The 13,547-nt window shown below is 36.3% G+C and overlaps 1 protein-coding gene across 2 annotated transcripts in view; it reads right to left on the reverse strand.

Moving 5' to 3' along the window:
* The window catches only part of ROCK1 (Rho associated coiled-coil containing protein kinase 1), a 166,351-nt gene that overhangs the window by 94,842 nt on the left and 57,962 nt on the right, over positions 1-13,547 (reverse strand). For both annotated transcript variants that reach the window (XM_054460337.2, XM_054460335.2), the window contains exons 3-8: positions 7,890-7,990; positions 7,204-7,341; positions 3,416-3,591; positions 2,219-2,303; positions 795-939; positions 329-467 (exon numbers count right to left, since the gene is read on the reverse strand). In XM_054460337.2, coding sequence (XP_054316312.1) covers positions 329-467; positions 795-939; positions 2,219-2,303; positions 3,416-3,591; positions 7,204-7,341; positions 7,890-7,990 — 784 coding nt within the window. The remainder of the gene's footprint in view (positions 1-328; positions 468-794; positions 940-2,218; positions 2,304-3,415; positions 3,592-7,203; positions 7,342-7,889; positions 7,991-13,547) is intronic.

Consider the following 13,547-nt stretch of genomic DNA (forward strand, 5'->3'; position numbering starts at 1 on the left):
TTTTAGATTCAGTAAAATACACTGTAATTTTTATAATTAATCAAGTTAAAAATTGAACAATAAAAGAAAAAAGTCATCTAGTTTAGCCATCAGCCAAGACTGTATTACTATCACAATTTCTTAGGTATGATAAGTGAGTTGAGATCCACAAAAGACATCTAGAATATCATAAAATTACATCAGGTTTCACTGTCATTAATGGTTCTGAGAATGGTAGCATTTATATTCTAACAACTTACATGTAGAAGCTCAGATATGGACCTTAAAAACGGAGCAGAAGATGAGATGTCCTCAGAATTAATACAGGCTCAATTTTAAAATTATTTACCTGTCAGTAAGGAAGGCACAAATAAGGTTTTTTGCTTCTTTTGATATGTCATTATCATCAGGAAAGGTAAGTGAATTTTTATGGTTCATAATTTTACTGTAAGTTCCAACCAAAGAATCTGCATAAAAAGGTGTATCACCTGAAAAATTGATAAAGAAAACAAAAGCAAAATGAAATACATTTTTAAAAAGTCAGTTTCAAAGGAAGAGTCAAAGTTACCCATTTAAAAAGATTATTAGGTATGTATTAAACTAAAAACATACACCTAATATATAAAAAGAACACATCACAAAGTTGCTCTAAGCCTCTAAATTTAAAAACACATACAAAGCAGGTTTGGATCATGTTTATCACCCACAAACAAAATCAAGATTGCTTAATATAATAAATATATTAGAAAGAGCCAAGTGGCAAGTTTTGAGATGAACAACTATAATAGAGAGATATAAAATCTTCCTTTACTCACCTACAAGCATTTCGTATAAAAATACCCCAACCGACCACCAGTCACATTCTCTTCCATAATAACCATCACCACCTTGGGATTTTAATACTTCAGGGGAAATATAATCAGGTGTTCCAACCGCTGTATCACATCGTACCATGCCTTCCTAAAAAGAGCGGCAGGTCAAATTTTGAATTAGGATATAAAGTCTCAATTATTTAAAATGACTTTCTTATTAATATAACCTATGGGACTCCAAATCTTTGAGCTATAAAATATCATATACTAAAACTTAATGGAAACCTGACAAAAATTAACACAGCTTAATCATATATATACATACCATATACATATATACCATATAATGTATGTGTATACATGTGTATGCATATACACACACATTATATGTGTATTCACATATATACACACACCAGTGATTATTTTGTAATAATGCTCACTAGAAAGTGAGCCACCATTTATAATAATAAATGTGAGCCACCATTTATAATAATAAATACTGCCACCATTTATTATTCCCCAAGTTGTGCCAATATCATGATACCATCTTAACTGCAGAGAACAAGTACATAGGCCAGTGCAAATACATTGGGGAGTTCATAGGATAGGGCATTTACAACATATTGGTATAAACGCTGACTTCATTATTTTCTACTAAAATAGCTATTTAACTATGTTTGAAACTACAAAAGAAACATACAAAAGTTGACTGTACAAATACAAACTGGGGAAGCATATGTATGGGAAAAGGGCATAATAGTGTAAAGCACACTGAATATCTCTTTGATGTGATTTTTAACTGCCCTCCCCCACCAAACCAAACCTGAGAGACTTGTTAGTTGTTACCTATATTCGCTGGTATTAATGAAACAGAATTATAACTAAATGTTCACACAAAAGTTCTCATGCAGTGTTTCCTTCACTGTGTATATGAAGTGAAGGAATAACATATACACAGTTCCTTCAGCTGTGTATATGTTATTTATTATATAAATAGTGAGGATAGGTATCTTTTAAGACTCATTCCTAAAATAAGCAGTAAAATCTTTTATATGTTAACTGAAGTAAAACACTAAAAAATACACACATTACTGGAATCCAATTTTTATGAAAGTCTAATTTTAACACTGGCATAAGTATTTAGTGACATTTAAGCTAATTCCATTCCTAGTTACCAGCAGTGTATATTAGAGTTGTTATGAAGGATTTAGTAAATCTGGCAATCCATATTTACCCTAAATAGAGAGGAAAAAATAAATCACTAACAAGTTACTAATACAACATTGAAACCATGGTATCTAGTTCAACAAATAAGGTCGTATCAATTCTGAACAAGTCCAGCTATGGTTAGTAAATTCTTAAACCATTTTCTAAAGAAGCATCTACCTTGAATTAGCAAAAACTAAATTAAAATCTAGTTAATTAACCTTATTCATCTTCATACAAGTACCAAAATCTGCTAACTTCAAATGTCCAGATTTATCCAGCAGCATGTTATCAGGCTTCACATCTCTGCAGGAGGGAAAAAATAGTACAGTATTTTCTGAAACAGATTAGACACTGTAAAAACTATATGAGGCAGTTATTTTAGGTCAAGCATCCTCAATCTAGGTAAGGCCATCTTTGATCTGTATGTGTTCTCTATCCACATCTATAAATTAAATTTCATCAAAGAAACTTTTTTATATGTTAATGCCTCAGAAGAAAACATATATATTCCTTTTTAAAAAGTTTGATTCTTTCAGAGGGAAAATCAAACCATTTGAGAGAGACAGACCATCAAAAATACAACACTCAGACATAAAAGGTGATTGAAACATATTAGATAGATAAGTACATAAAAAAACCCCAGGGCAGGGTCTAAGTCACTTTCATTTTTGATCCCTGACATGTAGGCACAGCAACTGCACACAGGATTCAAGCAGTGTTTGTACAACAAATGAAACTATTCGTCTAATGAATAAATATGACCTATTCACTAATTAAAAGCAAATTAAGTTACATATTTAAAAAATTAACATCAAAGTGTTTAACTCCTGGCACATACCTTAGAAAACTAGTTTACAAGTTTTACTTTTCAGAATACCATTTAAAGGCTATATGATCAGATTAAGGGATATTAAAGAATACATTTATATCAACATTAAATTGAAATGCTAAAATTATAAACTTCAAAGTCTGGAGTTCTTTTTTTTTCCTCCTTCCTGAGATGGAATCTCACTCTGTCACCCAGTCTAAAGTGCAGTGACTAGATCTCAGCTCACTGAAACCTCTGCTCCCAGGCTCAAGCGATCCTCCCACCTTAGCCTCCCAAGTAGCTGGGACCACAGGTGCATGCCACCACACCTGTTTTTGTTTTTGTTTTTGTTTTTTTTGTAGAGATGGGTTTCACCATGTTGCCCAGGCTGGTGTCAAACTCCTGAGCTCAAGAGATCTGCCAGCCTCGGCCTCCCAAAGTTCTGGGATTACAGGCATGAGGCAGTGCCTGGCCAGAGTCTTGAGTTCTGAAATGTCACTCATGTCATATGGAAGAAGAATGGGTGAACTGAGAGTAAGAAATGTTAAAGTTATTTTTAGCTATTTCCCTCAACAAATGAGAAAATTTAAAGCACTTTCATCTTTACCTGTGAATAAAACCCATGGAATGGATTGCATCCAATGCAAGAACTACTTCTGCAGTATAGAATCGTGCCCATTTTTCAGGAACATCATAGTTGCTCATTAAGTTTACAAGATCTCCACCAGGCATGTATTCCATCACCATGTAGAGATAACGATCATCTTGGAATGCATAAAAAAGCTATACAAATAGAAAAAACAAACAAAACACATTCATTAATGTTAAAATTGTTTCACTTAAAAAGTGGCAAAAATGCTAATAAAAGATTTAAGTAAAATAATCAAATTACAGAAGTTGCAAGTCTAGTTTTAAAAAAAAGACAAACATAAATGCCACAAAGACCTTTGTATATGCAAAAGGACTATAACATGATTATTCAGAAGAGTTACATGGAGATATCCTTTCTTCATAACTTTCTACACTATTTGAATTTCTTTTACTGAGAATTTTTTTAAACTGTAATATTTTCAGTAAATATACAAATCTCCTAGGCAAAGAAATACTGTACTTCTAATTTAACTTGTGCATCAGTGGGGTCTACTATTAAATTTATATCAATATCACAATGCTCAAGAAGTCTTTGATAAATTTGGCTTACAGTTTCAGCTGTTTCTTTTTTTTTTTTTTTTTTTTTTTTTTTTTTGAGACAGAGTCTCGCTCTGTCGCCCAGGCTGGAGTGCAGTGGCGCGATCTCGGCTCACTGCAAGCTCTGCCTCCCAGGTTCACGCCATTCTCCTACCTCAGCCTCCTGAGTAGCTGGGACTACAGGCACCTGTCACCGCACCCGGCTAATTTTTTGTATTTTTAGTAGAGATGGGGTTTCACCGTGTTAGCCAGGATGGTCTCGATCTCCTGACCTCGTGATCCGCCCACCTTGGCCTCCCAAAGTGCTCGGATTATAGGCGTGAGCCACTGCGCCCGGCCTCAGCTGTTTCTTATTAGCTGTGTGACTAGTAATTTGCTTAACCTACCCGAGTCTATGAGACTATAATCTCTTCTAAAACACTGTAAGGACTATACTTTGTTTAACTTTTATACCTGCTGCTAAGTCAAGTATCCAGATGCCTGGCAGTTAGCAATTGCTTAATAAAGGCTTAATGAACCAAATCATAAACTAATCCATAAAGTAACAGTGCACCTAACAGATTAACTGTCTTTCAGGGTTGAGGGTTGTTAAAAAAGATTACTGAATATAGAAAGCACTTAGTGCAACAGATGCTCAACAAATGACAGCAGTCAGGAGGAGGAGCAGTAATAGCTAACACAGAAGTAGGAGGAAGGCAGCGGCTAGGGTTAAAATAGTAACAGTAAAATCCACTAATGTGAAATTAGCAAGGATATCAGGCATAAATATATTGTGTGACTGGGGGTCAAATAAAAAGAAGGGCAAATTTATAAAATAACATTTTAAGTAAATACAAAAAGTTTAGAATTAAACTAAAAAAAAAAGCCCTAGAGAAGATGATCTCTAATTTACCCAGATGTTTGTCTTAAAATCTTAATGTTTCATTTTTTTAACAGTGTTTAATAATTTTAGTTATAGATTCAGTTACTTTGTTTTGATTTTTTGTTTTTTTGTAGAGATTGGGAGCCAGTCTTGAACTCCTGCCCTCAAGTGATCTTCCTGTCTCAGCCTCTCAAAGTGCTCGGATTACAGGCATGGGGGCCACCACACCCGGCCCAGACTCAGTTATTTTAATGTAAAAAATGTATTTTGGGGGAAGAGAGAAGGGTAAGAAACAAAGTGGGATTTCATGACTATCCCAGATTAAAGTATACAATTTGTCATTTGGGCCCCATAAAGAAATACTGTTAATTTGGTGACAGTTTTACCCTATTTACAGACAATATATCCAGAGAAATAAAGCTCTGAATACCTAAATTGTAAATAGCCCTGAAAGTAACAATTATGTCACATATCTTTTCACTAACAGACACTGAACATTCATGTATCAGTGGTTGTTAACCAGTGGTGAACACATTTTTGGTTGTCACAACTGTGTGTGAGGTGGGAAGAGTTGCTACTAGCATCTCCTGTGTAGAGGCCAGGAATGCTGCCAAACATCCTAAATAAACACATTAGTAACTGAAATAATATAAAGGATAGCCCCCAACAACAAAGAATTATCTGGCCCAAAATGTCAACAGTATTAAGCCTGAGAAACTCTGATCTACATAGTTGGTAAAAACATAGACATTTCAAGTTTAAAAGTACTATGGTGACCGGGCACGGTGGCTCACGCCTGTAATCCCAGCACTTTGGGAGGCTGAGGCAGGCGGATCACGAGGTCAGGAGATCGAGACCATCCTGGCTAACACAGTGAAACCCGTCTCTACTAAAAATACAAAAAATATTAGCTGGGCGTGGTGGCAAGCACCTGTCGTCCCAGCTACTTGGGAGGCTGAGGCAGGAGAATGGCGTGAACTCAGGAGGCAGAGCTTGCTTGCAGTGAGCCAAGATTGCACCACTGCACTCCAGCCTGGGCGACAGAGCGAGACTCCGTCTCAAAAAAAAAAGTACTATGGCATAAACCTTCAACATTTTTCATATCCTTTTAATTCCAATTACTGGTATGCTTTTTAAGGATAGACTTCATTATATATTATAAATAAATCACAAAAACATGTTAGAAAATTAGAAATGGTCTAGCCCAGTTTAACTTTCCCCGTATGACATTTTGCATTAAGGACCCCAATACATAAGACAGATAAAACATGAAGCTGAACTCATAAAAGCAGAGAGAAAAGTCAGAATTATAATCTACCCAAAACCCCACCTGACCCTATGATTTTGCCTAAGGTACCTCCACAATTGAACATAACAAATCAAAGACAACTTTCACACTTATGAACAAGGAAATTGTGGCCCAGAGATGTTAAGTAACATGGCCACAGCTTCAGAGAAAGGCCTATGGCAATCAAGACGAGGACCTAAAACTACTGACTTCTAGTTTTTCTTTCCACTGAAAACCTAAAGACAAGTATTATTTGGTGACCTAGCTTAACTTGGTTTCCTCTCACTTTCCCTTCATTTCTCTTACTATCTCCTCTTCACGAAATATGAGACAGATAAATGAGGAGACAGCTAAACAAAATGAGAGCCTCATGTTTGGGGGAAAAAATTCAATATTAAAAAAAGTATGTATTTAAATTTTAATAATATATGACTTCCCTCAAATCTAAGTAGATTAAGTTTTCTATATCTTCTGTATTTAAAAATATCTTATTTAAAATTCTGTGTTTAAATTTTATATTTATTATTTTTATTTTTGAGACAGGGTCTCACTCTGCTGCCCAGGCTGCAGTGCAGTGATGTGAACACAGCTCACTGCAGCCTCGACCTCCTGGACTCAAGCAATCCTCCTGCTTCAGCCTCCCCACAGTAGCTGGAACCACAGGCGTGTACCACCATGCCTCAATAATTTTTTTAATTTTTGTAGAGATAGGTGTCACCATGTTGCCCAGGCTGGTCTCAAACTCCTGGGCTCAAGCTATCCTCCCGCCTTGTCCTCCCAAAGTATTCAGATAACAAGCATGAGCCATCACACCCAGCCCAAATTCTACATTTAAATTTTCCTATATATAAATTCTACAGAAGCATGATTATTTTGTTCTAGCTTTTCTTGCTAGAAATGATTCAATACAATTGAATTTTAAGATTTAACAGGTAATTAGACAATTTTGTAACTGCCAGTAAATTCTCTATTACTATTCTAAAACACAAACTAAGCTTCTCAGATATGTTTAGTTACAAACTAATGCAGCAATAATGAAAGAGTAGCAAAGTCATACCTGAACAACCCAAGGACTGTTGGCAAAAGCCATGATGTCCCTTTCTTCCCAGAAAAAAGCAGAATCAGATCTCTTAATCATTTCAAATTTGCTGAGAAGCTTCATAGCATATACCTTCCTGGTGGATTTATGCCTTACCTTTAAAATTGAAAAGGGAAAATAACCTTTTGTTAACATTTAAAGCTCAAGGTTTCACAGAACAATTTACTAAGTGCTTTCAATACTTGCTAAATAATTTAGCCTTACTGTTTCAGTTATTTTTATTTCTTCTCTTCTGCCAAATTATTCCAAGTAGCTAATGTCAAGACTTTAATTATCAGAAGTAATGTTTTAAAAAAATATTTATTTCCTATATTACAAGATACGTTCCCCCCTCCACACTGCTATGTAAGCTGCTTCCTGTTTATAAAGCTTACTATTCTACAGCATTTTAGTCTAATATTAGGAGCAAAGATTTATCTTCTGATGCCTGACACTTCTTCTCTGCCACAGATACTTGGGGAAAACACTTCCCACACTATGGCTAGATTTGACACTAGGCTTCCATACCCTTAGGCAACAATGTCTAAAGGAACTTAAAGCAACAATTCTATAAAAACAGTATTTTCCCAAATAATATGTTAAACACACAAGTGGATTATTTTAATTTAATAAAGTCCTTTTGTATTCTCATTAAAATAACCTACCAATTGAACTTCTCCAAATGCACCTCTACCAATCACCTTCACTACTTCATAATCTTCAGCTTTCATTCGTAAATCTCTGATTTTATTTATTGTGTCTTTATCTGTATGAAAAGAAAAGTTTATCATTTTAAATCACTAAAGCATTACAACTAGCACCACTTATTTTACATTCGAGTTCTTAAGAAACAATGAAAAACAACAAACTTCATGAAGAATTATTTGAAAATATGGTGAAACTTGAAGCTATAAAGTAGCTAAATGTTCAATTTGCTAAGATTTTTTTAAAGTAAATTCCAGAATAACTTCATTACAACTACTAAAGGTTTTTATTAATCAAAATTTGACTTAATAGAATGTTTTAAAAACAAATAGTACACTACAAACAAAAGCTGAAAATAATTAGCTAATTAGTTCCTGGTATTTTAAGTACACATGAAATCTGAATTTAGGAAAGATGAGTAGATATTTTAGATTAATACCGGAATAAATTTTTCTTTTTATAAGGTCAGTTTTAGTGATCCTTTAAAAAAAAAAAAAGATGTAATTTAAGATATCAAAGGCAAATACACTAAAAAAAAAAAAAAACACAGTAAATTTTCCAACTGGTAATCTTTAATACTTATAGCATTACATTTCTCTATTTGAACCTAGATTTTAAGTTGAAACACACAGTGAAAATCACTGCAATTATTTATATAAACCTGTCATACTACAAACTACAATAATTCACAAATCCCCACTGGACAGATATTCTAATTCCTAATTTGGTCATAGATTAAAATAGGGCTATTTTAATCCACATGGGTCAACACTGGCATGAGATTACATGGAAAAGCTTCACATTTCAGAGTTGTACAAAATACACAGCAGCTATTAAACTTCAGTTCTAGTTCCTAATAAGAGCTGTATTAATACTCTTGTTTTCCTTTTCAAATGCACATTTAAACTCAAGTGTTTGTGTACTTTATGACCAATAAATATATGCAACAGAGAGCAAATTTCTACAAAGTTATAAGTACCTTTAATTTTAGGTTACATATCCACTGCAAGATGCACCAGAAAGATGAACAATAATCAATTAATTCACTGCACAAATATTTGTATCTACATACATCAGGCTGTACAGCACTGGAGATAAATAAACGTAACTTTAAAATGTAGTTCCTATTAAGAGTTCAAACTCTAGCAAATGAAACAGAAACAATGAAAAAAAGAATTCAAAAAAATGTAATAAGGAAGATAAACAGTTTTTTGAGTAGTAAGGAGGACACCTAACTAAAGCCTGCTGGGGTGAGAGATAGCTAGGAAGACTTTCTGTAAATGATGGTACCTGAAACACGTCTAAACTGAATAGTAGCGGTTAGCTAGGTGATAGAGAATGAAAGAAAGAACAGGCCGGGTGTGGTGGCTCACGCCTGTAATCCCAACACTTTGGGAAGCTGAGGCAAGCGGAATGTATGAGTCCAGGAGTTCAAGACCAGCCTGGGAAACATGATGAAACCCTGTCTCTACAAAAAATATTTTTTAAAAAATTAGCTGGGTGCAGTGGCAGTCTCCTGTAGTCCCAGCTACTCAAGAGGCTGAGGTGGGAGGATCACCTAAGCCCGGGAGGTGAAGGTTGCAGTGAGCCAAGATCACACCAGTGCGCTCCAGTCTGGGCGACAGAGCGAAACTCTGTCTCAAAAAAAGGAAAGAACAAACGAACAATATAAGCAGACAAGCAATGTAAACCAAGCACAGAGGAACTGTATCTAAGTTCTATGTTGCTAGAGTATCAAGTTTGTAGTAAGGACTGACAGAAGAGGCTGGAGAGCCCCAGATAAGTTCAGGAGCTTGAACTTTACCTGTCAGCCAGGAGTTACAGTAATAAAACTACTATTTAAGTATCGAAAACCGTTTTCACATTAAAGTTTAAAGTAGCTCTCTACATAAAATAGATCAAAGAAACTGCTCTGTTCTAAATGAGATTAAAGGTGTCAGAGAAGAGACAGAGCCTCATCTACTTTAGGCTCTTCCATAATACAGTCCCTGAGGAATCCTCTGGAATCTGCTGGGAACTGAGAAGCACCACTACTATGGGCAGGAAGCCATGAAAAGGAATTACGATGGATAAAACAACATAGTCAAATTTACATTTCAGGAAAACTACTCTAGGGAATATGTAGAAGATGAGTTCAATGAAGTCAAGACAGGAGGTGGGGAGAATTTTAAGAGTATTGTAATACCCCAGATGAGAGAGAAAGTTCTGAACCTGGATAATATAATAGCCTGTGAGGTTGAGAAAAGATTCTTGGCTCTAGCTATGAGCTAGAATAGGCTGTAGAGACTTGACAAAGACCGCAGACAAGTCATTTGAAATCTAAAAGATCTTTCTATATTCTACTGCCTTGGATTTTAGCTTGTTCTAATGCAGGTTTACGTGCTAACAAGTGTAAATGCCTCTGTTGGATGGCTTTCAATCAAACTCAGAGATTCTATGGTTCTAGTTTTCCTAGTTCATCTCACCAAGGGTCCAACCTAGAACTAATCAAGAACTTAATGGTAAAATTCTAAGTATTAGACTTTAGTTTCCCAAACACTCAGGACTATATTCACACCCACCCAAATATCAGGATCTTAAACAAAGACTATTTATTGTAAAGTAGTCATGTAAGAAACCCACTCTTGGTCTAGGGGTACTATATAGCCTGAACTTTGTAGGCTTATGGCTCCATTGAGACAGAAAACAATGCATGCACTAGAACAGGGATTCCCAACCCCTGAGCTGTGGACCTGTACCGGTTCATGGCCTGTTAGGAACTGGGCCATACAGCAGGAGGTGAGCAGTGGGTAGGCAAGCATTACCATCTGAGCTCCACCTCCTGTCAGATCAGCAGCGGCATTAGATTCTCACAGGGGCACGAACCCTATTGTGAACTGCACATGCGAGGGATCCAGGTTGCACATTCCTTATGAGAATCTTTTAATGCCTGATGATCTGAGGTGGAAGTTTCATAAAATCATCCCGTCTGCCACCCCCCAACCCCCATCCTGTCCATAGAAACATTGTCTTCCACAAAACTGGTCCCTGGTGCCAAAAAGTTTGGGGACTGCTGCTCTAAAGAAAAATAATAAGTACATAAATAAATATGTAACTTAATTTCACATTGTGATACATATTCTGAAGAAAATAAGACCTTTCCCAAGTCTGTAAGGGGAGACTATATACACAGGCTAATTCTTTAGTCACTTCAAACTCTGCATTGATTCCTCAAATAAACAAGAGTCAAGGAAAACAACTCAAAATTGGTTATTTTTAAATTGACTATTGATGCCACTCCCAATACCCCCAATTCTTTGAACAGTTATTCTTGCCCAAAGGCTAACAGTCCTAGGTAAGTTTTTCTCTCTGCACACATTTGTTTGGCTGCTGCAATCACACACCATCAGTGAAGAGCTTTCTCTGCTCGGCTAGTGAATAAACCACTCGTACACTTACATAACATTGCAGCCTCTTTTTTTTTTTGGTTAAGCCTGCATGATCATTTTTCTTTATGAAGAAATTTTACTGGGATGAGATACTCTGTTTTAAATTTTCTATTTTTTCTTACTGTTGCTGTCCTATGAGTCAGGAAGATCACAGTGAGTGCTTAGTCTGGGAATGTCCAATGTACACTGTATTCCTTTAGCACAGCTATACTGTCACTGCATAATTTAAAAAAATGCTTTGCCACCTAACTTGACAAAAATAATCCACACTCCATTGTGCTTCAAGAAGGACAACATTTGGGCTGGGCATGATGGCTCACACCTGTAATCCCAGTGTTTTGGGACACGGAGGCAGGAGGATTGCTCAAGGCCAGGAGTTCGAGACCAGCCTGGACAACATAGCAAGACTTGTCTTTACAAAAAATTTAAAAATTAGCCAGGCCCGTGGTGGCATGTACCTGTAGTCCCAGCTACTTGGGAGGCTGAGGCAGAAGGAATGCTTGAGCCTAGGAGTTCAAGGCTGCAGTGAGCTATGAATGTGCCACTGCACTCCTGCCTGTGCGACAGTCTCTTAGCGGAGGGAAAAAAAAGACAACATTTCAAGTATACTCTTCTCTTCTTGCTTTGACACATGCATATGCACTGGTAATAGAAAACAAATAAAATGTTGTGACATGGTGATACATATAGCACTCAAAACTGTCAGGCTGTAACAGCATCACTGTGATTTCTACTGTGCTAAGCAGCAGTGTGAAGCTAGGAGAGCATTACATATGGTTGCTGTTGTAGCTACTCAGCTTAGGTGTTGTAGAACAAAAGCAGCTATACACAATACATTTTTTAAAGTGTAGCAACGTCCCAAGAAAGCTTTATTTATGGACACTGAAATCTGAATTTCCTATTATTTTACATTCATGATATTATTTCATTATTTCACCATCATGATCATGATGGGCTTTAAAAACCATCTACATATCAACTTCCAAATTTTTATCTCTAGTCTAGATGTCTCTCTTAAACTTCAAACTTATATATGCAATTGTATATTCTTCAATTATATATTCTTTTGACTTTTTTTTCAATCATGAAAAAATACAAAAAACATGCTTAGTTCATGAGCCACAGTGGTGGGTGAGATTTGGCCTGTGGGCTGTAGTTCACCAACTCCTGCTCTAATAAAACCCAGTGGCCTTCTGAGGGCACTGCTTCCCCACAGCTCTCAAGTGGGGACCTTTACTTTTCCATCATGCCTTAGACTACTGACCCTGAAAGTGGGAGATCCCCCACATCCCCACCCCTAAATCTGCTAGTTTGATTTTCATTATATTAGGTTGTATTTCCCACCTCTCATTGTTGCTATAATCTACTGACTCTCAGAGGTCACCATGTCTCATTGCTAAACAGTTTTACTTCCTGATTTACTGAACTTCTCTCCAATATTCTCCTGTTTTAATTCTTAATAACTTTACCCACAGATAATACTTACAGTACCTTGGCCTCTCAACACCTATACTTCTCTCCTTCAATGATCTTGTCCTCTACCTTACCTTGGTCACTCATTTCCATGGTCACATACTAGGCCTTGTCATTACTCGTAATTATAATCTTCCAACAATTTCAATTAGAAAACTTACACTCTCTAAGCACTCTCTTATAGCTTCCCTGCTTAGTTCCTCTAGCATCTTAACTCCAACAACCCCAACCCCACCAGGACCTCCAATCCATTGATTCTACTCCACTCGTACTTTCCCTCGTTGCACTGATAGCCTCTTTTTCCTACCTAGGCAGCTTAAATTACATGGTCAATTATTATAATCACTCCCTTGCATATACCTTTAATGTCATGAGCTCTCTTCTGCCTCACTTTACTTAGTTTGGCAAAACGACAATCCTATTATAGTTAAATCCAACTCTCCAACTACTCTATGTCAGCACCCATGCAGTTGAATATGTCTTGATAAATACATAAAATCACAATGACTGATCCTATTTTAAAATTCATAATCACAAACATCAAGCTGGCCCTTAGTTCTACTTGGCAATCCTAAATTTCTAGTCACTCTCCCACTCTCCTAGAGACGTATTTCAAGTTTTCTTCTTTCTTCACACACCTCCCACAGCTCTCCCACTGATCCTCATTCACAGCTAATGATCTTGTTTGGCTACTACCCTGAAACGAACGAAACAATC

The sequence above is a fragment of the Pongo pygmaeus genome, chromosome 17 (genome assembly GCF_028885625.2).
Source record: "Pongo pygmaeus isolate AG05252 chromosome 17, NHGRI_mPonPyg2-v2.0_pri, whole genome shotgun sequence".
Lineage (NCBI taxonomy): Eukaryota > Metazoa > Chordata > Mammalia > Primates > Hominidae > Pongo > Pongo pygmaeus.